Genomic DNA, 26910 nt, shown 5'->3' with positions numbered 1-26910 from the left:
GCAATCCTCTTGCCTCAGCCTCTTGAGTAGCTAGGACTACAGGTGCACACAACTATGCCTGGCTAATGTTTTTATTTTTTGCAGAGACAGAGTCTCACTGCCATGCCCAGGCTAGTCTTGAACTCCTGGTCTGAAGAGATCCTCCCACCTTGGCCATGCAAAGTGCTGAGATTATGGGTGTGAGCCACCACACCTGGCCCCTAATAAAGTATTTTAGCCAAAAAAGTTTAACCTGAATCAAATCAAGCTACTAGCCCTAACTTCCAGCTTACAGGAAATATAAATATGTGGGATAGAGGAATAAGTTAACTGACACTAAGAGGAAACAACAGGATAAATCCAGAATTCTACAAAATAACTGGCTGTCCTCAACTCTACAAATAAAAGAAAATATATTCTAAGATATAAAATCAATATAAAAAGTCAATTGTTATTTTTATGTACTAGCTGGGGAAACAAATTTATAACATTCATATTTACTCCAAGAAAAATTACACACTTACCTATAAGTCTAACAAAATATGTACCTGATCAGTATGATGAAGAAAAAACACTGATGAAAGAAATCAAAGATCTAAATAAATGAAGAGATATATTGTGTTCACGGATCAGAATATTCAACATAGTTACATCTCCCTGGATTGAGCTATAGGTTTAACACAATTCCTATCAAAATCGCTCCAAGATTTTTTGGAGATATAGGAAATTCTAAAATTTATATGAAAAGGCAAAGGATCTAAAATAGCTAAAACAATTCTGAAGAAAAAAACAAAAAAAGAAAACGTAAAGTTGAAGGAATCACACTACCTGATATTAAGACTTATAGCACAGTAATCAAGCCAATGTGTTACTGGCATAAAAATAGACATATAGATCAATGGAAGAGAATGAAGAACTCAGAAACAGACCCACACAAACATGGCCAACTAACTTTTGACAAAGGTGCAAAACAATCCAATGAAGGAAGCACAGTCTTTTCAACAAATGATGTTGGAGCAACTGAATATTCAAAGATAAATATATGAAACTAGATCTAAACCCTATGCCTTATACAAAAATTAATTCAAAATGGATTACTGATTTCATGTAAAATGAGGTAAACCTATAAAACTTTTCAAAGAAAATCTTTAGAACCTGGGGCTAGATTAAGAGCGCTCAGGCTGGGCGCGGCGGCTCACGCCTGTAATCCCAGCACTTTGGGAGACCAAGGTGGGTGGATCACCAGAGGTCAGGAGTTCAAGACCAGCCTGGCCATCATGGTGAAACCCTATCTTAAAAAAAAAAAAAAAAAAAAAGAGCTCTCAGACATGACACCAAAAGCATAAAACAATTAATAAATCAGATTTCATCAAAAAGGTAGAAAAATTAAATTCTGATGATTAAAAAACAATCCTCAAGATTTCATACACAAAAGCAGATACCAATAAAGGAAAAAACAATACATTGACTTCTCATCAACAACATTACATAAAATATCACAATGGAGAGATGTATGCAGAGCTCTATGAGAAAAGAAAAAGAAACTAGGCCTCCAAAATTCTAAACCTGTATGTGAATTAAAAAAAAAAGTGTAATAAAAGTGTAATAACTCAAAATCAAAAAACAAAGTATCTACCCATCTTTTCTGAAAAAAATTTATTCAGAAAATTCTAGCCATATGAAAAATAAAATATAAGAAATCGAGAAAACAAAGTTTATATAAAATAATGGTAAAAATGACAAAAAATAATCTAAATATTTACTGATATAAATGGTTGTGAATTTCAATAAAATGTTAAGATTTTTTTCTTAGAACAGAATGAAACCCAGGTGGGGCAGGGTAAAGGGAAGGTTACATATGCTGTTAATTCTTGTCAGAAAAGAGAAATGTATTTGCTAATTAACATAATGATAACCACTTCTAGAAAATAATTAGGATATAGAACTTCCAAGCAGTTAAAAGGGAAGAAAATAACATATGCAACTAAAATATCTCAAGAGAGGTAAAATAAACTGTCAATAATGTTTGAACTTCAAGTGGTGCCATTAGATGACTTTCATATTTGGTATAGAGTGTAAATGTTCTCAACATAATTTTGGCAGTTAAAAAATGAATCAATAAAAGCCATCCAAGTAACAAAGCAAATATATGTTAGAAAAATTATAAATCACATCTTACTTACTTAGTTTCTCCATCTGATACAGCCACAACTCTAGCTTCCTCAAGGTGAGGCCAATTAACAAAGACAGATTTTCCAAGCACTGATGAAGCTACATTTTCTATGATCTTAAAGTAAAAGCAGAAAAGTTCATTGACAATTTCAAGTCCAAAGAAAACTTTACCCAGGCAAAACTTTTCAGTCTCCATTTGTTTTTTAAATTCTAAAATGAACAAGTTGTGGCCGGGTGTGGTGGCTCACACCTGTAATCGAGAACTTGAAGTCCAGAGTTCAAGACCAGCTTGGCAAATATGATGAAACCCCATCTTTACTAAAAATACAAAAATTAGCCAGGCATGGTGGCACATGCTGTAGTCCCAGCTAATTGGAGGTAGAGGCAGCAGAAGTGCTTGAACCCAGGAGGTGGAGGTTGCAGTGAGGTGAGACTGTGCCACTGCACTCCAGGCTGGGTAACAGAGCAAGGTTCCATCTCAAAAATAAATAAATAAAAAAATGCACAACTGGATTAGTTACTTTACAAAATTCAATCTTCTATCCAGGTGTAAAATTCTGTCATTCTAATTAGGCTCAAGATTATCTTGCTTATTTTTTTATGGTAACTGAGAGAAGTAAAAAGAACAGCAGAAATATCTAGGAAAGAACATTGTTTCATATCAAATAGTCAATTATTTAAAAGAGAATCTAAGAAATACAATCTCATTGTAGTTTATGGCTGGTGTGATGAAAAAAGAATATTAGACAGGAGACACGGGTCCAAATTTGGGTTCTACCACTTTTTCAGCTATAGAATTTTTGGCATATCATTTAATCCCACCGAGTCTCAGTTTTCTTTTATGAGGAAAAAGAAGAACATCTACCTTACAATGTTGAGGATAAAAGAAAATCATATACATGAAAGCTTTCATAAACCATAAAATGATCTATAAATATTCTGTAGGAAATAATATCTTAAGTAAAAAATTCTAGTTTTAGGAAACTGTATTATCCAATTCAATTTAACCATGTTGGCCGAACAACAACAACTTTGTGGTAGAAACTGAAGTTTAAATACAAAATTTCATTCATCTTTTTTGTTTATTATCCTTAATCATTACTAACAATTTATTTTAACAATTAGAGATAAACTATTTTTAGACTTTTTTGGGGTAACTTTTATTTTGATATTTAGACATTTCTTACTTTGAACATATAAAACAATAGAATACCTATTCTGATAAATAAAACAATTTTAACATTAAAACTAGGCTTCCTCAGTTATCTTTTCCCTTCTATATATCTATTTCTAAATTCATTTTCCCACTCTTTCCTTTAGTTTCTGAAGAAATAGTTGTCTTCCTTTCCCAAATTAATCCTTTTATTTAAGCCCTAGGTAAAATCCCTTATTAAACTCCCATGGGGTCCTGTCATGATAAACATCCTTTCCCTCTATGCTGCCTTTAAAACTTCCTTTCTCCATGGATTTTGCTTTATCAGCTGCATCTTCTCTTATCTATAGTTATGTTTCTAGCATCCCTTTCAATGATAAACTTCTTGGCCAGGCATGGTGGCTTACACCTGTAATCCCAGCACTTTGGGAGGCCCAGGTAGGTGGATCACCTGAGGTTGGGGGTTTGAGACCAGCCTGGCCAACATGGTGAAACCCTGACTCTACTGAAAACACAAAAATTAGCCGGGCATGGTGGCAGGTGCCTGTAATCCCAACCTCAGGAGGCTGAGGCAGGAGAATTACTTGAACCTGGGAGGTGGAGGCTGCAGTGAGCTGAGATTTTGCCACTACACTCCAGCCTGGGCAACAGAGTGAGACTCTGTCTCAATAAATAAATAGGCTGGGTGGTGGCTTATGCCTGTAATCCCAGCACTTTGGTTGGGAGGCCGAGGCGGGTGGATCACGAGGTCAAGAGATCAAGACCATCCTGGTCAACATGGTGAAACCCCGTCTCTACTAAAAATAAAAAATTAGCTGGGCATGGTGGCACATGCCTGTAATCCCAGTTACTCAGGAGTCTGAGGCAGGAGAATTGCCTGAACCCAGGAGGCGGAGGTCGCGGTGAGCAGAGATCGCGCCATTGCACTTCAGCCTGGGTAACAAGAGTGAAACTCCATCTCACAAATAAATGAATGAATGAATGAATGAATGAATGATGAACTCCTTGACCAAGTGCTTAATATTTACTACCTTTACTTCCCATCTACCCAATCCTAGCCTCGTCCTCAGGAACTGAAATTCTGCTTCCACCAATCTACTGAAATGGAATTTTCAAAGATCAACATTGATGTTCTAATAGATAAATTCACAGATCTTATTTGATTTTTCATTCTTCAGATTTATGCAGATTACATCCTTTGATCCATTTTTCTGTGGTACTATTTAATTTTGGAATCCTTCTTTCTTATCTCTCTGTTTCTATTGGCTTCCTCTTCACCATTTATAACTGTGGGCATTTCTTTATGCCGAGACCATGAACACTCAATGTACCTTGTCACCGGGGAAATGAACCTCAAGTCATCAATTCTTTGTTGACAACTTGAATATTCCTATCTCTCTCTAAGCTCTAGCAAAAATGTCTACTTGCTCAATTCTCTCAAGGATGGTACATAATTACTACTGTTCTAAACGCACAAAAGGTAAGTTAATTTATTACGTACAATGAATGACTTAGGGCATTAGGGCTTATCCATCTTATGAAAAACTAGTTAAGAAAGGCTGGCAAGGCAGTTACAGTTAAACATCCTATGTCACCTTAAAATTCCATCATTATTTACCATTTCAATCCCCTAAACCATCAACTTCTCTGTTTTAACTTTCCTACTCCAGTAACTATAATTTTTTTTAATCAGCCTGAATATCTCAGTCATATTTACTGTTAGTTTCTCTTTTCACACACTGTATTTGCACAAATAATGAATACTATCAGTTTAATGTCATCTTGCTCATCTAGATCTATTGCTACTTCCATAGTTTGTCTCTATCACCTGATGCTACAACCATTAAACTTGAAAGTGTTCCCATTTTCTTCCATTTCTCTCTTGTGTAATTTGGTTTATTATACTACCACCAATTAATCTTTATGAAAATACCAATTCCAAGATAATGGTCATGAGGAAAAAAAGTCCTTAGCCTGGCACTCAAGGTTCTCCATAATCTGGCCTCAATCTGTTTTTTCAACCTTACCTTCCACTATTTCCCAACACAAACCCTCTGCTTCAGTAAGGCTTATTTATTCCTTGTCCTCAAATAAATCACATTTATTCTACAGAAAAGAATAAGTGTTAAGAAATAGTTCAGACACACAAAAAGGTTAAAAGCAGTAATATATCACATTTTTGACTGAAATGACTGGCTCATATTTCTTCGGACTAGAATGCCTTTCCCCTCCTTTTTTGTCCTAACCTGAAAAGTTTTTTTCAGCACTCAGCTCAAGCCTATTCTCATTTACAAGTCTATACTTAACTTTTGGTTTACATAGCTCATCTCCTTTTAAAAATTCCTAGAAAATGTGTATATTCATTATGTCACAATGATACAGGTTCTTGAACTATTATCTAATTAGTATGAATGTTTCTTTGCTTTATCCTTATTTAGGCTCTGAATTTCCAGAGTTATAACATGTAATACCTCTTTGGTAAACAGCCCAGCAGCTACAGTTTAATACATAATAAGCATCTAATAAATGAATGATAAATAAAACACTTACAAGTTCATCTGATTCTGTGTCCACTAAGATTTCCAACATCATGTTTTCTCCACGACTGCTTTGCTGGAATACTTGAACACCACTTTTCTTCAAAAAAAACTTTAAAAGAATTCAGAGAATTTAATTTTAATTATTTCTCCATAATCACTTCATACTTAATAAAGTGAAAAAATTCTGAACTAAATAGCCACTGACTTTGTGTTTGATGTGTTTCAGAGTAGGAAATCCGCAAAAATATAATGCCTTCTGGTCAACTCTGGTTATTTTGTTTTTGCTTATGTCTACACGCCAAGCATCTAATGATATTATTTTATACCTAGAAAATAAATCAAGGCATTGAATTTAAAATTAAAACATTACAAACAATTAGTTTTTTAACTTTTCCTTGAATTGTAAGAGCATCCTTACTTTTAAAGAAGAGAATGCATTCTGGCAAACATGGTGAAACCCCATCTCCGCTAAAACTACAAAAATTAGCAGGGCATGGTGGCATGCACCTGTAGGCCCAGCTACTCAGGAGGCTGAGGGAGGAGAATCGCTTGAACCTGGGAGGCAGAGGTTGCAGTGATTTGAGATTGCACCACTGCATTTCAGCCTAACTGACAGAGCAAGACTCCGTCTCAAAAAAAAAAGAAGAAGAGAATGACAATTAGTTCTAGACAAAGAAAACACAAGCAGATAACCAGTTTCTCTGCTGTTACTGGTCTAGACATAATCATGCCTGTAGATTACTAAGTAGAGATTTTCCCTACTAATCTAAAACAAAATTATATATACAATTTTTAAGAGAAAATGTGAAGGATAACACAGATCTCTATATCGTCCATGTTCCAAAACCCAGAATAGAAAATAAACATTTTATGATGTTTATCTTTCTCTTTGCTTTTTTTTGGGCGGGGGACGGAGTTTCGCTCTTGTTACCCAGGCTGGAGTACAATAGCGCGATCTCGGCTCACCGCAACCTCCGCCTCCTGGGTTCAGGCAATTCTCCTGCCTCAGCCTCATGCGCCACCGTGCCCAGCTAATTTTTTGTATTTTTTGTAGAGACGGGGTTTCACCATGTTGACCAGGATGGTCTCGATCTCTTGACCTCGTGATCCACCCACCTTGGCCTCCCAAAGTGCTGGGATTATAGGCGTGAGCCACTGTGCCCGGCCTCTCTTTGCTTTAACAAAAGGAAAACTTATAAGTGAGAGAGGTTCACTTTATTTGCAAATCAATTGCTACCTGGTTAGAGTATTTGCCAGGAAGACGAGAGAAGAGGAAAAACAAGGAAGACATTTTAATGAAGAGAAAAAATGGAGCTATCTTATTTCTTATTTTCTTCTTTCTAGTTGGGTGGCTGGGGAGTGTTTTTATCAATGTCACAGCATATCAAATGATGCTGGGAGCAGAGACATTGACAATGGAAACAAAAATTCACATATCCATTCGAGGGAGACAAAGTCCAGGGATATACACTAGAGAAAAAATTCAAATACTTTTAATAGAAGAAGGAAAGAGAGATGCAGAATCTGACCCAAGCAGAGAATTGTAGACACAACAATTATAACTTACTCAGCAAGTTAGACGCAGCTCATTGCTTATCAATTGTCTAAACTATTTGCTAATTCTCCAAATATTTAAAGCTCCCTCTCCCCGACTCCCCACAACCTTATGTTAGGAGGGCTCTTTTGTTGTTGAAAAATTACCAAACAACATTACCTTGTACAACATCGTTCTATGGCAGGGAACTTTTCTGGCCATGGAGAAGGATAGATAAACTCTGTGTCTCTATCATACCAGCACATTAAGCACTCACTATGTTGGTTCCTTTTCCTCTCTTCCTTTTTGAGGGAGTGGTTACATGTCTCCATGGCTTCCAACAATCGCTTCTGAATACAAAGATTGAAGAGAAGGATTAAAAGTACAAAAACTCTGTAATCTCAGCACACAGAATAAGTCTTTTTTTCCTCCATATACAGAATAACTATTTGTGCTCTTGAAAAACAAAATCTTAACTAATGAAACTCTTCCATTTTATTGCATGAAAAAGTCATAGGCTATTTATTGTTTCAAAGGGCCCTAGAATACAGCTGCTACTGCAAAGTCCTCTGAAGCCATTACCCAAACAGTAGCTCCTAAAGTGCAAATAAGCAAGGCAGCAGAAAATCAAATTTTAAGTGTAAATCTATTACAATTATTGTATCATAAATCACAGAGCATTAATCTGTTACTTTAAATTCTGTAGTATAGAAATACCCATCATTTCAAATTAACTTATGCATTTAAAGTAATTTCACTCAGGATATCAATGGTTTAAAATAACCTTTTTTAAAAAAGAAAAAGATACCAGAGTTAATATGGAAGAAGGAATGTATGAACAGTGAAAAGTAACCAGGGACTTGTCTTACCGGATCCTGTCACTTTTGATAAAGTTACTGTAATCAAAACACTAGTATTGACACTGAGACTCACAGACCAGAAGAATAGAATAAAGTTCAATAATAGACCCAAATGTATGTTCTTTAAGTATTTAAATAATGATGATGTCCCAAGTAGCTATCTAGCTGGAAAAAAAAAGCACATACACTTCTAACTTCCTACCATATATAAAAACATGTATCACAATAACAAAATGATAAATGTATCAGAAGAAAATCTAGGTGGGTATTGATTATTTAGAGTAATAAAATTTTGTTTTTCAAGAGCACAAACAGTAATTCTGTATATTGAGAAAAAAAGACTTATTCTATAACACTTCCTTTTATTTAAGGAAGACAGAAAAAATCCTGACAGCTTTGAGTGGAAAGACATTTTTTAAGTAAAAGATAATATATATGACAGAAGATGCCATATACAAATGAAGAGACAGATGTGATACTGAGGAAAATCATTTCTAATAAACAAAGTAGCTAGAAATCAAAAGAAAAAGAAAAATGGGAGAGAGAATATAAACAGGCAAATTACAAAAGAGAAAATGCAAAGGGTAAACATATGTACAAGTCTTTTCAATAAGACATACAGCCCATAAATAAATCCATAATTTATACTGATTTTTGAGAAGGTTGCCAAGAACACACAATAGGGCAAGGATTGTCTCTTCAATAAACGGTGTTGAAGCAACTGAATATCCACATGCAGAAGAATAAACTTGAACTTTTATCTTACCATAAACAAAATCAACTCAAAATGGATTAAAAACCTAAACATAAAGACCTTAAACTATAAAACTACTAGAATAAAACACAGGAAAAAGGCTTCTTGACAATAATCTTAGCAACAATGTTTTGGATATGACTGGTGACATGGCTGAATTAATGAAGTCATATTTGGGAGAAAGTATATGGCATAAAGGCATAAACATTTTTGTTTTTGTTTTGAGACAGGGATTTACTCTGATGCCCAGGCTGGAGTGCAGTGAGGCAATTATGGCTCACTGCAGCCTCGACTTCCTGGGTTCAAGTGATCCTCTCACTTCAGCCTTCCAGGTAGCTGGGAATACAGGCATAAACCACAATATCCAGTTAATTTTTTTTTTTAGAGATTGGGTCTTGCAATGTTGCCCAGGGTGGGCTTGTACTCCTGGGCTCAGGCAATCCTCCCAAAGTGCTGAGATTACAGGCATGCTAAGATTACAGGCATGAACCATAAACATTATTTTTGATGAGAATTTCAGCTGGAAGATGAGCAGAACAGTTGTCAAGATGTAACAAAATCTCGCAGTCATCATCCAGTCAGCCTCTCTGCAGTGAGCACAAGCTGCTGGTACAAAATGTTTGTGAAACCAATCTGAAAAAAATGCCCCTAGTGATCCATGCCTTTTTATTAGCATAATATTGGACTGGTAATAAATTCACTCCTTGAAAACAGTGAGAACACAAGCTTTTGCCTATCACAGTAAGTTTACTTATGCATGCCTGCTGCATAAGTATATCCCAGCACATTTATTTGGTCCTTGGCATCCTTAATTCTTGGAAAGGCTGTTTTATCAGCTGCATTCAGTGTCTTTCTGGGGCAATAATGCCCAAACAGCAATGTTTCATCACTATTACAGACTTGTTCTGGCATCATTAGCAAAGACCTTAGCTAATGTGTCGATCAATTTTCTCTTGCTTCATGATCAGCAGGTGCTTTATCATGCCAAACATTTAAAAATTCAATGCTGTGTCTTTTTAAATTTATTTATTTATTTCTGAGACCGAGTATCACTCGGTCATCCAGACTGGAGTGCAGTGGCACAATCTCAGCTCACTGCAACTTCTGCCTCCTGGGTTCAAACAATTCTCATGCCTCAGCCTCCTGAGTAGCTGGGATCACAGGTATGCACCATTACACCCACCTAATTTTTGTATTTTTAGTAAAGTCAGGCTGGTCTGACTTTACTTTAGTTGGCCAAGCTTGTCTCGAACTCCTGACCTCAAGTGATCTGCCCACCTTGGCCTCCCAAAGTGCTAGGATTACAGGTATGAGCCACCTTGCCTGGCCTATTGTTTTTATTTTTATTATTATTTTTTAATATGGAATGCTTCATGAATTTGCATGTCATGCTTGCCCAGGGGTCATGCTAAACTTCTCCGTATCATTCCAGTTTTTCTTTTTCAGTATATGTACTGCTGAACTGAGCAGTGCATCTTTTAAATTTTTGCAACCAGTCTGTTGAATGTTCACAGTTCTCTTCAATTTCCAGTTCACTGTGATAGATCTGTTTGTTTCATTATCAGCCTGCTATTAAATGGCATGTATTCACTGCAATGCTGACAGATATGGTACTTCAATACATGATTGATATCTTCATTTGTAGCTTTATGCAGTATTCTCTTTTTCATCAACTTCTGCTCATCACTTTCAGCACAGAATATCAACAGCTTACCCTTCTGTTTTCTCAGGTCATATATGGACATTCTAAGATCATATTCTTCTGAAAGACAGTTCACACTTATACTGCTGCCTAGTTTCTCCAACAATTTGACTTTCTATGCTACAGGTAAATATAAATGCCTCCTATTTTTCTTGACACAGACAACCATAGGGGTAGCTGCAGTCCTTTTTGACATTTTCAACACTATCTTCACACCAGAACAAAGAATAAGCAAAGTAATACAGTGAGTAATTCGCACAGGCCTGCGTCCCATTTGGGGCATTGTGGGGAACCTGCACATTGGTACATCTGGCCTACACATGTGCCATTTTATTACCCTTTGTGGATGTGCTTGGGTGGGGAATCTGGGTGTATGCAGAAAAGGTATATTGCAGTTGAAGAGGGCTGGGAGGTTCTTCTGTCCCTTGGGATGCAAATAAGTTGTGTGTTGTGCACCTGCATTTTGACTGCAAAACCCATTCCATGATGCCAGGTGTAGATTTTCTGTTTGTGGCATCAAGTCGATGCTAAAAGTGTCTAATTTTGGAGCATTTGAAATTTCTGATTTTCAGATTAGGGATGCTTAATTTACACCACAATTTACTTATCTATTGTCCTGGTATTGGATGGTTTCCAGTTTAATTATGAACAGTCTTGTACAAAACATTTTTTAAACCTATTTTCCCTTCCTCTTGGTAAATATCTAAGAATGGAATTGCTGGGTCCTAGGGTAGGTGTATAATTTACTTTATGAGAAACTGCCAGATACATATGAAAAATGCTTCATTTATTTTATACTCCCAGTATCAGTGTATAAAAATTCTAATCGCTCCAGTCTTGCTAATATTGGGTATGCCTTTTAAGTTTTTTCCATTCCACTGGGATTATAGTATAGTGGTATCTTATCATGTTTTTAATTTACATTTACCTGTTGGCTAATGATGTTGGGCACTTTTCCATGGCTTATTATTTGTATATCTTGCTTTTTGAAATGGCCCTTCAAAAATATTTTCCCCATTTAAAAAACTGGGTTCTGTGTCTTTAGCTTGAATTGTAGGAGTTGGTTATATACTCTGGATACCAGTCCCATGCACATGAATGTTCTGCAAAATACTTTTTCTCCTAGTCTGTGGCTTATTTATTCTTTTTTTAATAGCATCTTTTGATAAGTGGAAATTTTTAAAATTTTGCTGAAATCTATAGTCTCAATTCTTTTCTTTTTACGATTAGTGATTTCAGAGTCTTGATCAAAATTTTCTTCTAAGTTTGCTTCAAGAAGTTTTATAGTTTTAGCTTTTATTAATACATTTATATCTATAACATATTTTGAATTAAGTTTTGTATTTGGTGTGAGGTATGGGTCAAGATTCACTTTTTTTCACAGATATAGCCAGTTGTTCCAGCACCAGCTTTTGAAAAGCACTTTCTTTACTCACTGAATGCCTTGGTGCCTTAACTGAAGATGAATTAACTCCATAAATATATATTTAGGCAGACTCTTTCTCCTCCAATTTATCTATTTGCTTATTGCTATACCAATAATACACCGTCTTGATTAATGTGGCTTCATGGTAAGTCTGGAAAGCAGGTAATGTAAATCCTCCAACATTGTTCTTTATATGGATTGTTTTGGCTATCTTCCTTGTAATCTTATAAAAACTTTAGAACTGTATTTTCAATTACATAAAAACTTGCTAGGGATTTTCACTGGGATTGAGTGTAAAGATCAAACTAAGAAGAATGTACACCTTAACAATGTTGTCTTCAAATCCATGAACATGATATAATCCCTTTAAGCAGAATCTTTAAGCCTCTTAAACATTTTGAATTTTCAATTGGTTTGTTGCTAGTATATGGAAAAAGAATTAGTTTTTGTACAGATCTTATACTTTGTAAGCTTGCTAAAGTTACTTATTACATTTTCTCTTTTGAAGATTCCTTAGAATTTTTACACAGCTAATAATGCCACCTGCAAATAAAAAACAATTTTATTTATTTTGTTCATCTTAACACACTGGACTTCTAGTAAAAAGTTAGAAAGAAGTTCTTAGAATGGATATCTTGTCCTATTCTTGACTTTACAGAAAAATGGTCCTTCTTTTACTATTAAGAATGTTGTTTGCAGTAAGACTTTTTAAATGCCTTTATCACAAGGTTGAGGAAGTTTCCTGTTATCCCTGTTTGTTGAACATTTTTATTAAAATTGGATGTTGATGAAAAAAATATTCTTAGTCAGAGAGTGGAAGGTGAAAAAAAAAACCTGGATGTTGAATATTGATAATGTGGCTAATCACATTGCAAACTAACTTTCTACATCTAAAATAAATCCCATTTGGTCATGACTGTTATCCTTCTTACATGCTGCCAGATTTGATCTCATGTCATTTTCTTAGGAGTTTTTGCATCTACTTTTAGGGGATGCAAAAATTTTCATTTCTTTTAATGCCACAACTAATTTGGGTATCTGGAATAAGCTAGTCTAATAAAATGTTGGGAGGAATTTCCCCTCTTCTATTTTCTAAAAGTTTAAGACTGGCATTATTTCTTAAATGTTTGCTAGAATTCACAAGTGAAGACATCTGGGCTAGAAGATATAAGACTATTCAGATTTTTGTATTCTGTGAGTTTTGCTAAGTTGTGATGAAATATGTTCACTTCATCTAGGCTATTGAATTTGTTGACATAAAGTTTGATCACATTCCTTAACTACCCTTGCACTATAAGTAGGATTTATAAAGTATCTCCTCTTTCATTCCTAATATTGGTAATTTATGTCTGCCTTCCTCCCCTTTTATTAAACTTTCTTGATCAGTCTAGGTAGGATTTACTGACTTTATTAATCTTTTCAAAGAACCAACTTTTGATGTCATTAATTTTTCTTCATTGTTTGTTCATTTTCTGTAGACTTCTGCTCCTTTTATTGTATTTCCTTTATTCTGCTTAATTTGGGTTTAATTGGCTCTTCTTTTTCTGTCTCCTTAAGGCAGAAGCTTAGGGGATTTATTTTAAATCTTTTTCTTGTTTAGCATAATCTAGAACCTTAAATATCCTTTTAAGCCCTGCTTTAGTCATATCATACTGATCATACTGATTATTTTTTTTTCTTTCCTGAGGAAAAAAAAAGCATTCCTCCCATTCTGGCCTCTCAGCATTCCTCCCAAACCTGTAAGTGTTGGGATTACAGGTGTGTGCCACCACACTCAGCCCCGATTATGATATACTGTATTTTAATTACCATTCAGATAAAAATATTTTCTAATTTCTCTTTTAATTTCTTCTTTCATCACAGGTTATTTAGAAGTGTGCTATTTACTCTCAAAACATATGAGGAGTTCCCAGATCTTTGTTACTATTTATAATTTAATTCTATGAGTAGGTTTATAGCATTATTCAAATCTTCTTTATTCTTACTGATTTTTTGACCTCTTGCGCAAAGGGTTGAAATTTCCAGCTATAATTCTGATAATTTTTGCTTTATGTATTTTAGGCTGTTTTATTAGGTGCAATATAATTCGGATTTTTATGTCTCCTTGAACTAAACTGATTCTTAACTGTATAAAATATCTCTTTATCTCTGGGAATGATATTCCTTGTTCTGAAGACTACTTTGTCTAATAATACTAAAGCCACTTTAGCCTTATTATAATTAGCATACCTACAAGCTTTTATGCACATAATGAAGAGGGTAGCTAAAAATTTCATGAACGAAACATAAATGGTGATTAAAACTCATTACTCATTAACTTATGTGAAATAATCTCTGATTAAGAATGTATATGTATATAATGATTACTTCATATACTGACCTCATCAATAAAAGGGATTAACACCACAGCTTCCCATTCCTGTTGTTTCCCATTTAGGTCAGTTTTAAAATCAGGTGGGTAATATTCTATAATTGGTGAGTCTTCACTGGTCATCAAATGCTGTGAAAATACAAAATAGTATAATAGAAATATGAGAACTATTATCAATATAGCTTTTTGTTAATGTATTTATATTTCCTCATGTTAGTTTAAAATTTCTAAACAAAGCAAATTTTTTATATCTAAGTCACAATATACTTGCTATTTTTTGATTTTCAACTACAAGAATTCTAATTTCACCGCCACTCGATTATATATTTTACTGAGTTATGCAGCAAAATCATCCTCTCAATATTCATTTTAAATTTTTTATTGTTTTTTCACTCTACAAGACATACAACTAAATTGTTTTTCTATCCAGACTTCATTTCAGTTCATCTAAAAGGCTTCTAGTAGTCCTCTATTTTTAGCCTGAAATTAACAATTTACTTTCATATTCTGATGAATTGAATCTGTTAAGTAAGATATCAGCTGTCACCCAAGATAGTTTAAAAAGAAAAATATCCTAAAACCCAAGAACTACTACAACACTAATATCAAAGAAAAATAGTCAACAACACGTTTTTATGACTTTGTAACAGAGGTAGGCAAATAAAGCATAAGGAAATAACGCAGTATATTCTTAGAGTAATACTCAAAATATTTAAAATATCCAGTATGGCATGGGCACTGTGCAATAAAACACACTATAAAACACTTGCATGGTCATGCTGGTCCAGAGTGGTTGAGTATTAAAGCATACTGTATCTGAAGGCAGGGAAAAAAGAATCAAAGAAACTTATGAAGAAAGGGAAGCCAGAATCAAGGAGAAGCTAAGGTGCAAAAAGATGCAGAAGGGAGTCTGACACTGCTAAAGAAGTAAAGGGTGTGTGTATGTGTCTACTCCAATTCCTGACCAAACCATGGAATTAAAAGAATAGATTGTTACCCTCAAAAAAAAAAAGATACAAAGTATAGCTTCAGAATCACCTTAGTAAGCTTAGTGCAATTTTGGTAACCTTATCACCCCTGAAATATTTTCCTCCTATTACATGAAATATGTTTACCAAAGAAAGCTTTTTATTTCACAATTTGATAAATGTTTAAAAATAAATATATACTGAGGTAGTACTGCTGTTGGGATAAATGACTTATTAGTCATTTATCATCCCTATTCCAAAAGGTAGAGAGCAAAGGGAAGAGGAATGAATCCGTAAATTCTGGACAAAGTAGATAGCTTCAGATATTGTCTGTTTTAGTCTACTTTCTTCAGTGTGGGGACAAATTGAAAACGTGTTTAAAGGTGCTGAAAATGAAACCAGGCTCTGAATGGTTTATGGAATTTATTTGCATCTTTAAAACAAAGCTAACTTTAAATCAAGGAATTACTTTTCAAGGGACTTGTTAAAGAAATGTTATAGTTTTAAACTGAAAATAAATATTTAGCTACCAAATAAATTTGAGTATTACTGTTTCTAGGTCTGGAGGAAGAGCTCCTAGATATCAAAAAGGACATAAAAACACTCAATTCTAAAACCCACCTGGTAGCATGTAGGAAGTAAATTTTTGCTAGCCGCTGGAAGTACAGCAAGAAGCTGTTCAAAAGGCTTAAAAGGTTTTCCTAGTTCAAAATGGATTCTGAGTGTACTGATGTTGCGTATATCAGATAGAAAAGGTGCATAATGGTAAGGATAGTACCTATAAAACAAAACAGAGTTTTAAACAACTGGCATCTTTATGAAATAGGTTAATACTAAGCATATACTTTTCCCCAAATTTTATTTTTCACAACATATAAAAATAATTTTTAAAAATTAGTACCACCCATAATTGTACCATTTGAATATAAGAAACTAGCACTGATAGAAAATATAGGTCATCCAATGGCAACAAATGTTATATTTCCTGAATTTTTAAAGTGTGGTTTCACATTTCTGAAATTGGAATGAATCAGGTAATCGAAAAACACATATAATGTAATGTTTCTTTTAATTTTCAAAATGTTGATTGTGAATCTTCCAATCAAGAAACTGAACCAGAAATGAGGTAGTCAGAAGACTTTCAGTTTGGTCACTTGAGCATGGATCATTTAAACAAGAGGCTGGGAACAGTTGAACGTTCTGGTAAAAGCTTAACAAGGAGAGGAAGAAAACTGAGTTTGAGCTTACCTAGCTATTACCAGTCAGATCTAAGAACGTTTATCTTTGAATTAGTATGCTTATTTTTTATCTGTGATAACGATGAAGCCATGTATCAATCCGATATACTATGTTTTTGTTTTTAATTCCTTCTCATCTTACTTACAGGCATAAATATTTTATAATGCTTTGAACAAGAGTTTTCAAAAATTTCAGTATGCTCCTAATGTTTGACTCAGGATACCAAAAAAACTGAAATGTTTTTGTATTCCATAATTATGGCATACATTTCCAAAAAATGAGGAAGTTTAGGAGGCCAAATTCCATGTGGAATTGAAAATGTACAGACGTTGGAATAAGATAAGCTTTGACTTGACTCTTGCTGGGGTGTATAATCTTTAGAAAGATTACCTAATCTTTCTTAACCTTTCACAGCCTCAATTTCTTCATCTGTAAAAGGGAGAAAACAATGTTTACTTTTAAATAGTTGTGAAGATTATATGACAGCATGCTTTTTATGTGCTTGGCCTTAATGTAAGTTACAACAGGAATAATTTCCATTCACTCTATTTTAAAAATGGCAAATCACGAATTTTCTTCATGAGATTGCTCCTCAGAGAGGCCCTGAGAATCAGGTGATTATAAAACTTTTTTCAAAGATAATTAATGTCACATTATTTTGCATTGGTTTGTATTGCTGGGTGGCACTCTGAAACAGAGCCCAGCAGAGGTGCTCTGAACAAAACCAAACAGAGTTGTGTTATCATCTAAAAGTCTCTAGTATTCACTGTATCATTTTTTGGCTTTTTATTTTCCTACTTTGGTGGATGATTTGAAAATACAGATGGGATTTGCTAGAACACGAATCTGAGAGAAATAAAAGTATTACCATTTCCAGTCAAGCAAATAATCAGGAGGCTAAGGCACGATAATCTCTTGAACCCAGGAAGGGGAGGCTTCAGCAATGAGTCAAGACTGTACCAGTGCACCCTAGCATAGGTGACAGAGTGAGACAGAGAGACAGAGCGAGAAAAGAAAAGAAAAGAAAAGAAAAGAAAAGAAAAGAAAAGAAAAGAAAAGAAAAAAGAAAGAAAGAAAGAAAGAAAAAGGGAGGTTGCAACAGTGAGTCAAGACTGTTCCAGTGCACCCTAGCGTGGGTGACAGAATGAGACAGATGAGAGAGAGAGAGGAAAGAGAAAAGAAAACAAAAAGAGAAAAGAAAGAAAAAAAGAAGGAAAGAAAGAAAGAAAATAACTCCTTTCTTTTTTCTTCTTCACCTTCACCTTTCCAGCCCAACATACGAATAAGCCCATTCTTCTTTCTTTCTTTTTTTTTTTTTTTTGAGAGAGACAGAGTCTTGCTCTGTTCTGCAGGCTGCAGTGCAGTGGCACGATCTTGGCTCAGCTCAATGCAGCCTCCACCTCCCAGGTTCAAGTGATTCTCTTGCCTCAGCCTCCCAAGTAGCTGGGGCTACAGAGGCATACCACCATGCTCAGCTAATTTTTGTATTTTTAGTAAAGATGGGGTTTCACCATGTTGGCCAGGCTGATCTCAAACTCCTAACCTCAAGTGATTTGCCCACTTTGGCTTCCCAAAGTGCTGGGATTAGAGGCGTAAGCAACTGCACCTGGCCACTTCAATAATTATTTTTGATAGAATTTTTTAGCAAACACAAAAAATGTAAAGAGAATATAATGAACACCCTCACATAACCATCACTCAAACCCAATAATTATCAAGACTTTGTCACACTTGATTAACCTTGATAGAGAACATTAAATCATTACATTAACCAAGACCTCTTATTATGAGCAATCTCCAGCTAGGGCTGGAGAAGAGATTACCTATATTTCAATTAAACTTGGTTCTACGGTACTTTAAAAAACTCACCATAAGGAGAGGTAGGCACAGTGGCTCACACCTGTAATCCTAGCACTTTGGGAGGCTGAGGCAGGTGATCACCTGAGGCCAGAAGTTCAAGACCAGCCTGGCCAACATGGTGAAACCCCATCTCTACTAAAAATACAAAAATTAGCCAGCCATAAGGGTACAAGCCTGTAATCCCAGCTACTCAGGAGGCTGAGGCAGGAGAATTGCTTGAACCCAGGAGGTGGTGATTGCAGTGAGCCAAGATCATGCCACTGTACTGCAGCCTGGGCAACAGAGTGAGACTCCTCAAAAAAAAAAAATTATAAGGAGAAATAAAAGAAGTGCTCCCTAAATAAGACTCTAGTAGAATGAATCATTATGAAAAGACAAAACTATTTTTGTTTTTATTCTCTCACCAGCTCCAGGACTGAACTCCATGATAGTAATAGTGCAAAATCCACTGTATTGCCTGAACATAACATGTAGCTTGATCAGCCAGAAAGTCACTGAAAACAGAATATTTTCATTACAACATATTTTTTTGAAGACAGGCCAGTGTCTTTAAGCATGATATTTGCTGATACAACATTTAACCTCAGATAGTTTAATCAATGAATTAGCTATTTATAGCTAAAAATTATAATCCTAAAAACCCCAAAATATTTTCAAAAATTCCATCCTGTCACATTATAGTTTTCCTAAACCAACTATATAAATAGATAAACTTGTTATTCATATTTATTCAATTAATGTACTACTTCTTTGGTCCAAAGTTTGAAGATTTACCCAATGAAGCTTTCCATAGTAACACCACCACTCTCTTTTTTTTTTTTTTTTAAGACAGAGTTTCGCTCTTGTTACCCAGGCTGGAGTGCAATGGCGCGATCTCAGCTCACCGCAACCTCTGCTTCCTGGGTTCAGGCAATTCTCCTGCCTCAGCCTCCTGAGTAGCTGGGATTACAGGCACGCGCCACCATGCCCAGCTAATTTTTTGTATTTTTAGTAGAGACGGGGTTTCACCATGTTGACCAGGATGGTCTCGATCTCTTGACCTCGTGATCCACCCGCCTCAGCCTCCCAAAGTGCTGGGATTACAGGCGTGAGCCACCGCGCCCGGCCCACCACCACTCTCTTAAACAGCGGGGGTGAGATGAGAGAAAGGGATGGGAATCTTCTTTATATAGGATGATATCTGAGAGAAGCAAAGGAGCAAATCAGGAAGTTCTTAAAATTTGGTTCCGGTGGCTAGAACACTTTGAAAAGTGCTATATGTGAACAATACTCCCTCATATCCTTTCTTTCTCAAAAACCAAATGACATCTTCTAAGTTTGGGTAAAATAAGTCTTCAAATCACCAAAACACAAAACAGAGCCCTGGGCTAAAGGCCAAAGTATTTATGTAGAAATTCCATAACTACATATTTCTGAGAGGTACTTTTTTAACATGGAAAATATTGCTTTTTTATTATAAAAGAATTATTTCCTCATGGGTAAAAACCTGGGTAATGAAGAAAAGCATTTTTGTCACCTTATAGCCATCACTTTTACATTTTGTAGTGTTTCTTTCAGTCTTTCTTCTATATCTTGGTATTTTTAAGTGTTAATGAGAGCATACTGTATACATGATTTTATGTCCTGCCTTTACAATTTGTACTTAATAATATACTATAAGCATCTTTTGAAATTGTTATGAACTTTCTGCAAGTACCAGTTACAGTTCTGCAGACTCTGGAGATGGAAGAGGTGACAGAGATAGTGACTGCAATGATGTGGCCAATTACGACATGCCTTCTTACTGGACATTTAGATCATTTATAATTTTTTACTATTGTAAACAACTTTGTAACAAACTTCCTTATAAATAAGGATCATTTTCTCTTTAGCAATTTTTTCACAGGAATATAATACAAGTCAGAATTAATACCATCTTTTCCAAAACCAGACTAGTTGAAACATCTACAATAATTCATGAAACCAAAAAATCCTTTTTCTCCCACTCCTTTATCAAAATTATGCTGTTTTCTGAAGAACTGCAAAATCTGAATTTTTCTATTTTAAAATAAAAGCATTGGCAAAAACGTACTCAGATACTACATCAACCCCCATCTTCGTCATGTAATATGTTCTCTTATATTGTCTAAACTCAGTTTCAAATAGGTCATCATCTTCAGTCTCATCTTCTAAATTATCTGGGAAAAAAGCCAGAAAGATAGTGACTGACAATTATGAATATCCAGTTTTTCTACCTAATGATTTGATAAATGCATATCCAAGTTGATGCTTATAAGCTATCACAAAAATCTGTTCCACCCAAAATTAATACTAATAAAGGAAAGTTACAACATTATCCTGGCGAAGTAGTAACATATCAAAACACATACTTTGTACTTACCCTTAGAAGTTACCATTTCACCTTCATTTTTGTCTAAAGCAGCCCAACACAGAGAATTTTCCTGGCCCTATAATTGTAAAATTGTAAATCAACATAAATGAATGGTAAGATACACATTTCAAAGTGAGATGTCATTTCTTTTTCATGCACCCATTTGCTTTTCTTCCCATGGTTCTTCCACGGTTATAACATCCTTCATATCCTGCCCATCTGCTTTTCCACCCTTGTGTGATCTCAATCCTTTCTGTCCTCTATTCTCTGACTTCCTGTCTACTGCCAATGACTCTCGTTAGTTCTTCCTACTCCTTTATTTCCTTTCCTTTCCTTCATCCAACCTATGACCTCTACCAACTTCCTATGTCTGGGATATTCCTGCACAGTGTCTCTAATGTTAGCTGCATACTATCCTGACAACTATCAGGGGAACCAGGGATTACTGATAGGTAAGTTTTGTGTGTACAGGTTCCCAAAAAGTTGCAGAGCCTGTTCTCCTAGAAACAAACAAACAACAACAAAACAGTAGAATGCAGATTGACTGCTGCCAAGTTCCAGGGAGGAAGAGCTAAATATCAAGAAGGACTACACTAGAGAAAATAAGGATAGTTGCCCCTCCTGGAGCAAAAGTCATTAAATTTGAACCTAAATAGAACCAGTACAGCAAGGAGAGTAAGAAACTCAACAGAAGCCGGGGGGTGGGGAGGTGGGGAGAGTAGCATGGGGAGAAATGCCAGATATAGGTGAAGGGGAGAAAGGCAGCAAATCACACTGCCATGTGTGTACCTATGCAACTATCTTGCATGTTCTTCACATGTACCCCAAAACCTAAAATGCAATTAAAAAAAAAGAAAAAAGAAACTCTACAGAATCCACTAATTATGAAGCGGCTGAGGAATTTTTCACAAGAGGTTTACCTTTCAAGTTAACACAAGATATTCTTTGGAGATTATTAGAGATGATTTGCAGGGCACTAACACTTTCTAGTTGACTCTATTATTCATTAATTAGGCATGTAACATTTACTAGATATTGTGCTATTAGGTTAATGCAAAAGTAACTGTGGTTTTTGCCATTACTATTAAATTATTGTATTTTATATGTAAATCATTTCTAGAGAAAAAATCACTGATCTAGTTAATGTCTCATATCATTTAAGGCTATAAATATCCACATTTTAAAAACTAGTCCATTGTTTTAAAATGATTTTTTTTTAAATTAAAAAACATTGCCAGGGGAAAGCGTGAATGCAGTCCTCCGCTAACACAAATCATGCAGTTGAGTTTCCCACACTTGATGAAATCGTAGGACATCAGCACATCCATAGTACAACGGAAAAGCCTCACTCAGGGAAAACCACCTCATGATCATGGTTATCTCCCCTTTCAGGTTTTAAATAATTGTGTATGTGGTTTTATTTTTTTGAGACAGAGTCTCACTCTGTCACCCAAGATGGAGTGCAGTGGCCCAATCTTGGCTCACTGCAACTTCTGTCTCCTGTGTTCAAGCGATTCTTGTGCCTCAGCCTCCAAAGCAGCTGGGATTACAGGTGTGTGCCACTACACCCAGCTAATTTTTATATTTTTAGTAGAGATGGGAGTTTCGATGTTGAGAAGTAGTAGTAGAGATGTTGGCCAGGCTGGTCTCAAACTCCTGACCTCAGATAATCCACCCACGTTCGCCTCCCAAGGTGCTGGGATTACAGGTGTGAGCCACTGCACCCGGCCTTAAATAATTGTTTTTAAAAGATAATTCATTTTCTGGGCTTTTATGTTTAGAAATGTTTTCCACATTTATTAACATAAAACAGAATGTTCCTCTTCAACAGTAAAAATAAGAAACTGATTACTGAAAATCTGGTTTAAATGACAGAAGCTAACAACAAAAAAAAAGAAACCAAACCAATTTCTGAAATGCCTATAGAGAGGAAGAAAGAGAAATAAAATGAGGCAATCCCAAATCATAAGAAGGAAGATGAGAAACAAAGAATATCACTTTTGCCTTTATGATTAAAACAATGAAAGGATACCTAAAAAAATAGACACCTTTAATTTTTTATTTTCCTTGTAGTTCCTGGCTTCTTCTGCTGCCACACCTGCTGCTTCGTTGAGGTACTTGTTACCAACTTTGCTTTCAAACCATTTTAGGTCCACAAAAACTTCACTGAAGTGCTCCCGATCAAACTGTACAGAAATATTTAAATTTATTCAAAAATAATTTAAGTATATCTAGAAGAATACAAATCAAACTTATAACAGTGACTACTACTGGGGCATAGGAAATTCTTTTATATATATGGGGGACCTCATGCATTACTCTGAAAATACAAATAGAAAACAAATAAAAATAAAATTAATTTAGTGAAAGTATTCATACTGAATCAGCAACTGGAATAGAATTATAAAACCCTTTTCTTCTGGTATTACATAATTCATGACTGACCTTTTATAGCTACTCTGGGACAGGAAAACAAAAATTTCTAGTTACTTACATCTGATAGCTTCACAAGGTATTTCTCAAATCTAGGTAAGTTGAGATGCCCACTTTCATTAATATAACCTAAGAGAAACAAAAATTAAAATCTGTACTAACAGCTGACATTTTTTCTAAACAATTCTACAAAATTCTTTTTTACAAAATGTTGAACTGAACTTCATGTTCTACTGTAGTAATAAAAAAAAAAAACAGTGTTGGACTATATACGAACTGGCCCTAGTTTCTATGAATTTTATGCTACTTTAATATGCAACATGCAAGTACCAAAGCCAAGTATAAGAAATTCAAGTTTCACATAATAATACTCCAACCACATTTGGTAACAATTAATTATATTAAATATCTATAATCTATATAGATCATTCCATTTGATATGTTAATTTAAGGACTGATGGCCTGCTACCCTGTGGCCTGTTTTATTCAGCATCACTATGTTTGTCAATTTTCTGTTTTCATTGAAAAATAATTCATATTAAACATTCTGATGCATATCCATTAAAAAAATTGAATTTCTATGCTTAAATATGAAAGGAGTTAAACCAATAAAGTATGGTGGCTTTCTTAAGGAAGTAAAGGCAAAGATTAGGCTGTGTATGGTGGCTCATGCCTGTAATCCCAGCACTTTGGGAAGCTGAGGTATGGGAATCACTTGAGGCCAGAAGTTTGAAACCAGCCTGGTCAATAAGGTAAACCCCATCTCCACTAAAAATACAGAACTTAGCCCGGTGTGGAGGCACACGCCTTAATCCCAGGTACTCAGGAGGCTGAGGGACATGAGTAGCTTGAACTCAGGAGGCAGAGGTTGCACTGTCGCCGAGGCACTCCAGCCTGGGCGACAGTGAGACCTTGTCTTAAAAAAAATAAATAAATAAAAAATAAAGGCAAAGATTAGTTAGGTTATCAGTAAGTAAGATTCATTAACTCTGTGTACTTTCTTTCCTTGTTTATCACTGAAAGTAACAACCTCGGAGGTTAGCACCTTAGACTAAAATAAATCCTCAATGTTCTTCTACTTAAGCTGTGCATGCAATAATCTACTAAACTAAGTCACATTTTTAGGGTAAGGTGGTAGTAAATTAAAGTATCCTCGAGTGATTATTAAATATTTCTTACCCCCAAGTTCTGGCAGGATGGTAATATATGTTCCATAAAGAAGAGGCAGTGCATCATGATTAATATGTAAATGAGGTAGATGAGGGATAAAATCATTACCAACAAGAAACCCCATCAAAATCCAATCATCTATTATCCTTTCAATATCATATTTAAATGTGATCTTTTCCTACAGTAAAATGGAGAACAAAGTCAAATCCAGTGAAAATTTCTGCAATAGAAATCCCTGATTCATGGCTTTATTAATACTTACTTTTAATACCGAAAACTCATAGTCAATATACTCTCTCATTAAAGATAAGTGTAGGAGGTGAAATGTGGTTTCTTCTGGAGCACATACCCTGTAATTAATCAGATGATCAAGATCTAGTGAAATGTATTTTTAAGGTCTCAGCTTAAAAATGTAACAAAGCTTAAGCCAAAATTATCATTAGAAGATAGTCAGATAAATGCCTTGCAATTAAGGCATACAATTTATATGAAAGTTTCAGGGTAACAAAGACAAAAATACAATTGCAATTATAATATAACATATGTTAAAGTTCAAAACAATTGGTTTATATCATGTGTTCTGTGGAAGAATTCTCAGAATTAAGAAGTCCTAAATAATATATAGTAGATGTAAGAAGTCCTAAATAACATATAGTAGATGCAAGAAACCAGTGAGATCTGGCCCATTTAAGGGTGGTCTTTTCAATAGTGTGAAGAATATTGAATATCCACATGCAAAAGAATGAAGTTGAACCCTTATATTACACCACACACTAAAATTAACTCAAAATGAATCAAAGATCTAACCATAAAAGTTAAAACTTTAAAACTCTTTTAAAAAAACAGATGAATTGGACTATAACAAAATTAAAAACTTTTATACATCAAAGGACACTATCACAAAAAGGCATCATGAAAAGGAAACCTATGGAATAAGAGAAAGTATTTACAAATCACGTATCTGTTAAAGAATTACTATCCATGCGTAGTTTCTGTTCTTTCTTCCAACATACAGGCTATATGATTTACCTTTGTGCTTTTTTGCCACCAAATCGAACTTCTTCTCTTAAGAGAGAAAAATGTGCCTCGTGACTTGTTAATCCAAGCATAATCTGTTGAAAAATGATTAAGAAATGTTTCTGTTCTCCCATTTTTTATAATGTTGAGTTCACAAAAGCAATTAAAAAACATTTTTATACAGGGAAAAATAAGAAAGAATTAGGTTAAACAGACAAATATCAAAATAGGATCTATTGGTAGGTTATGAATGAGATAAAGTGTACTTTTCTAAGAAAAATTTATTCACCGTAGCTCACATGCCTTTCATAATCATTATCCTATCTCCTATCTCCACTTCTCTTCCTATTCCCTCAAATCCCAAAAATTTTCTCTTGGTTTTCACATAATTCTACTTGCTGTGGGGGAATGGGTTAGAAATTAGAGGAAGCAGGTTTTCTGTGACCAAAGAATGCAGGACTCTTTTGGATACCAGGATAGCCCCAGTATATGAAAACTCAGAAAAAAATGGAAAAGGGCACTTTCAGTTAATTTTCTCAAACAGTATTCCTTTTTTTTGAGATGGAGTCTTCCTCTGTCACCTAGGCTGGAATGTAGTGGTGCAATCTTGGCTCACTGCCACCTCCTTCTCCCAGGTTCAAGTAATTCTCCTGCCTCAGCCTTCTGAGTAGCTGGGATTACAGGTGCCCCATAACATGCCTGGCTAATTTTTGTATTTTTTAGTAGAGATGGGGTTTCGCCATGTTGGCCAAGCTAGTCTTGAACTCCTGACCTTAAATCATCTGGCCACCTCAACCTCTCAAAGAGCTGGGATTACAGGCGTGAGCCACTGTGCCTGGCCTCTTATGTAGTATTTTAATACTCAAAGTAAGTCAACAGTCTATTGAGACCTATCAATCAAACGCCATGTACCTGCATACTGTTTATTTCAATCTTGATTCAAACAATAAAAAAAAAATGAAATGTTTGTGAGGCAATCAGGAAAATGATAATACTAACTGGTTATTTCTATATTAAGAAAAAGTTGTTAATTTCTGTTTTAGGTGAGATGATGGCATTGTAGTTATGTATCTTTTCTAAAAAAACACTAATCTTTTAGAGAAACATTATGAAATATATATACATTAAATGATACAATGTTTGGGATTTGCTTTAATAATCTGGGGGAGGAAGCAGGTAGGAGAGAGAGGAGACAGATGATTACAGGTAGAAATTTAGAATTATTTAAGTTAAATGAAGGGCATAGGATGTTCATTATATTACCTTTTCTATTTTTGTTTATGCTTGAAAATTTCCATAATAAAAAGTTAAGGCCAAAATAGTCTAGTAAAGGTATTTGGAGCATGGTGTTTTCAGATCAG

At 35.0% G+C, this 26910-nt stretch overlaps 1 protein-coding gene and 2 non-coding genes across 15 annotated transcripts in view; all 3 read right to left on the bottom strand.

The window, feature by feature from the left end:
• The window catches only part of XRN1 (5'-3' exoribonuclease 1), a 119982-nt gene that overhangs the window by 80604 nt on the left and 12468 nt on the right, over positions 1–26910 (bottom strand). For 9 of the 13 annotated variants that reach the window (XM_008983719.5, XM_008983721.5, XM_008983720.5 and 6 more), the window contains 14 exons: positions 25562–25644; positions 24795–24882; positions 24542–24710; positions 23424–23491; positions 22978–23115; positions 20939–21005; positions 20630–20735; positions 18963–19052; positions 16081–16237; positions 14501–14620; positions 7559–7728; positions 6050–6170; positions 5855–5953; positions 2163–2266 (listed from right to left, as the gene is read on the bottom strand). In XM_008983719.5, the coding sequence (XP_008981967.1) occupies positions 2163–2266; positions 5855–5953; positions 6050–6170; positions 7559–7728; positions 14501–14620; positions 16081–16237; positions 18963–19052; positions 20630–20735; positions 20939–21005; positions 22978–23115; positions 23424–23491; positions 24542–24710; positions 24795–24882; positions 25562–25644 (1580 nt within the window). The remainder of the gene's footprint in view (positions 1–2162; positions 2267–5854; positions 5954–6049; positions 6171–7558; positions 7729–14500; positions 14621–16080; positions 16238–18962; positions 19053–20629; positions 20736–20938; positions 21006–22977; positions 23116–23423; positions 23492–24541; positions 24711–24794; positions 24883–25561; positions 25645–26910) is intronic. The other 4 variants (XM_008983722.5, XM_078354052.1, XM_078354053.1 and 1 more) reach the window with 1 other exon arrangement.
• LOC118149015 (U6 spliceosomal RNA) lies at positions 10348–10449 on the bottom strand. Its single transcript, XR_004736189.1, has one exon. It is a non-coding gene; the product is annotated as a U6 spliceosomal RNA (small nuclear RNA).
• LOC118149079 (U1 spliceosomal RNA) lies at positions 22165–22332 on the bottom strand. Its single transcript, XR_004736241.1, has one exon. It is a non-coding gene; the product is annotated as a U1 spliceosomal RNA (small nuclear RNA).

This window comes from Callithrix jacchus, chromosome 17, assembly GCF_049354715.1.
Source record: "Callithrix jacchus isolate 240 chromosome 17, calJac240_pri, whole genome shotgun sequence".
Classification (NCBI taxonomy): domain Eukaryota; kingdom Metazoa; phylum Chordata; class Mammalia; order Primates; family Cebidae; genus Callithrix; species Callithrix jacchus.
The sequence above is the reverse complement of the archived record's forward strand: the minus strand, read 5'-3'. Positions and strand labels throughout refer to the sequence as shown.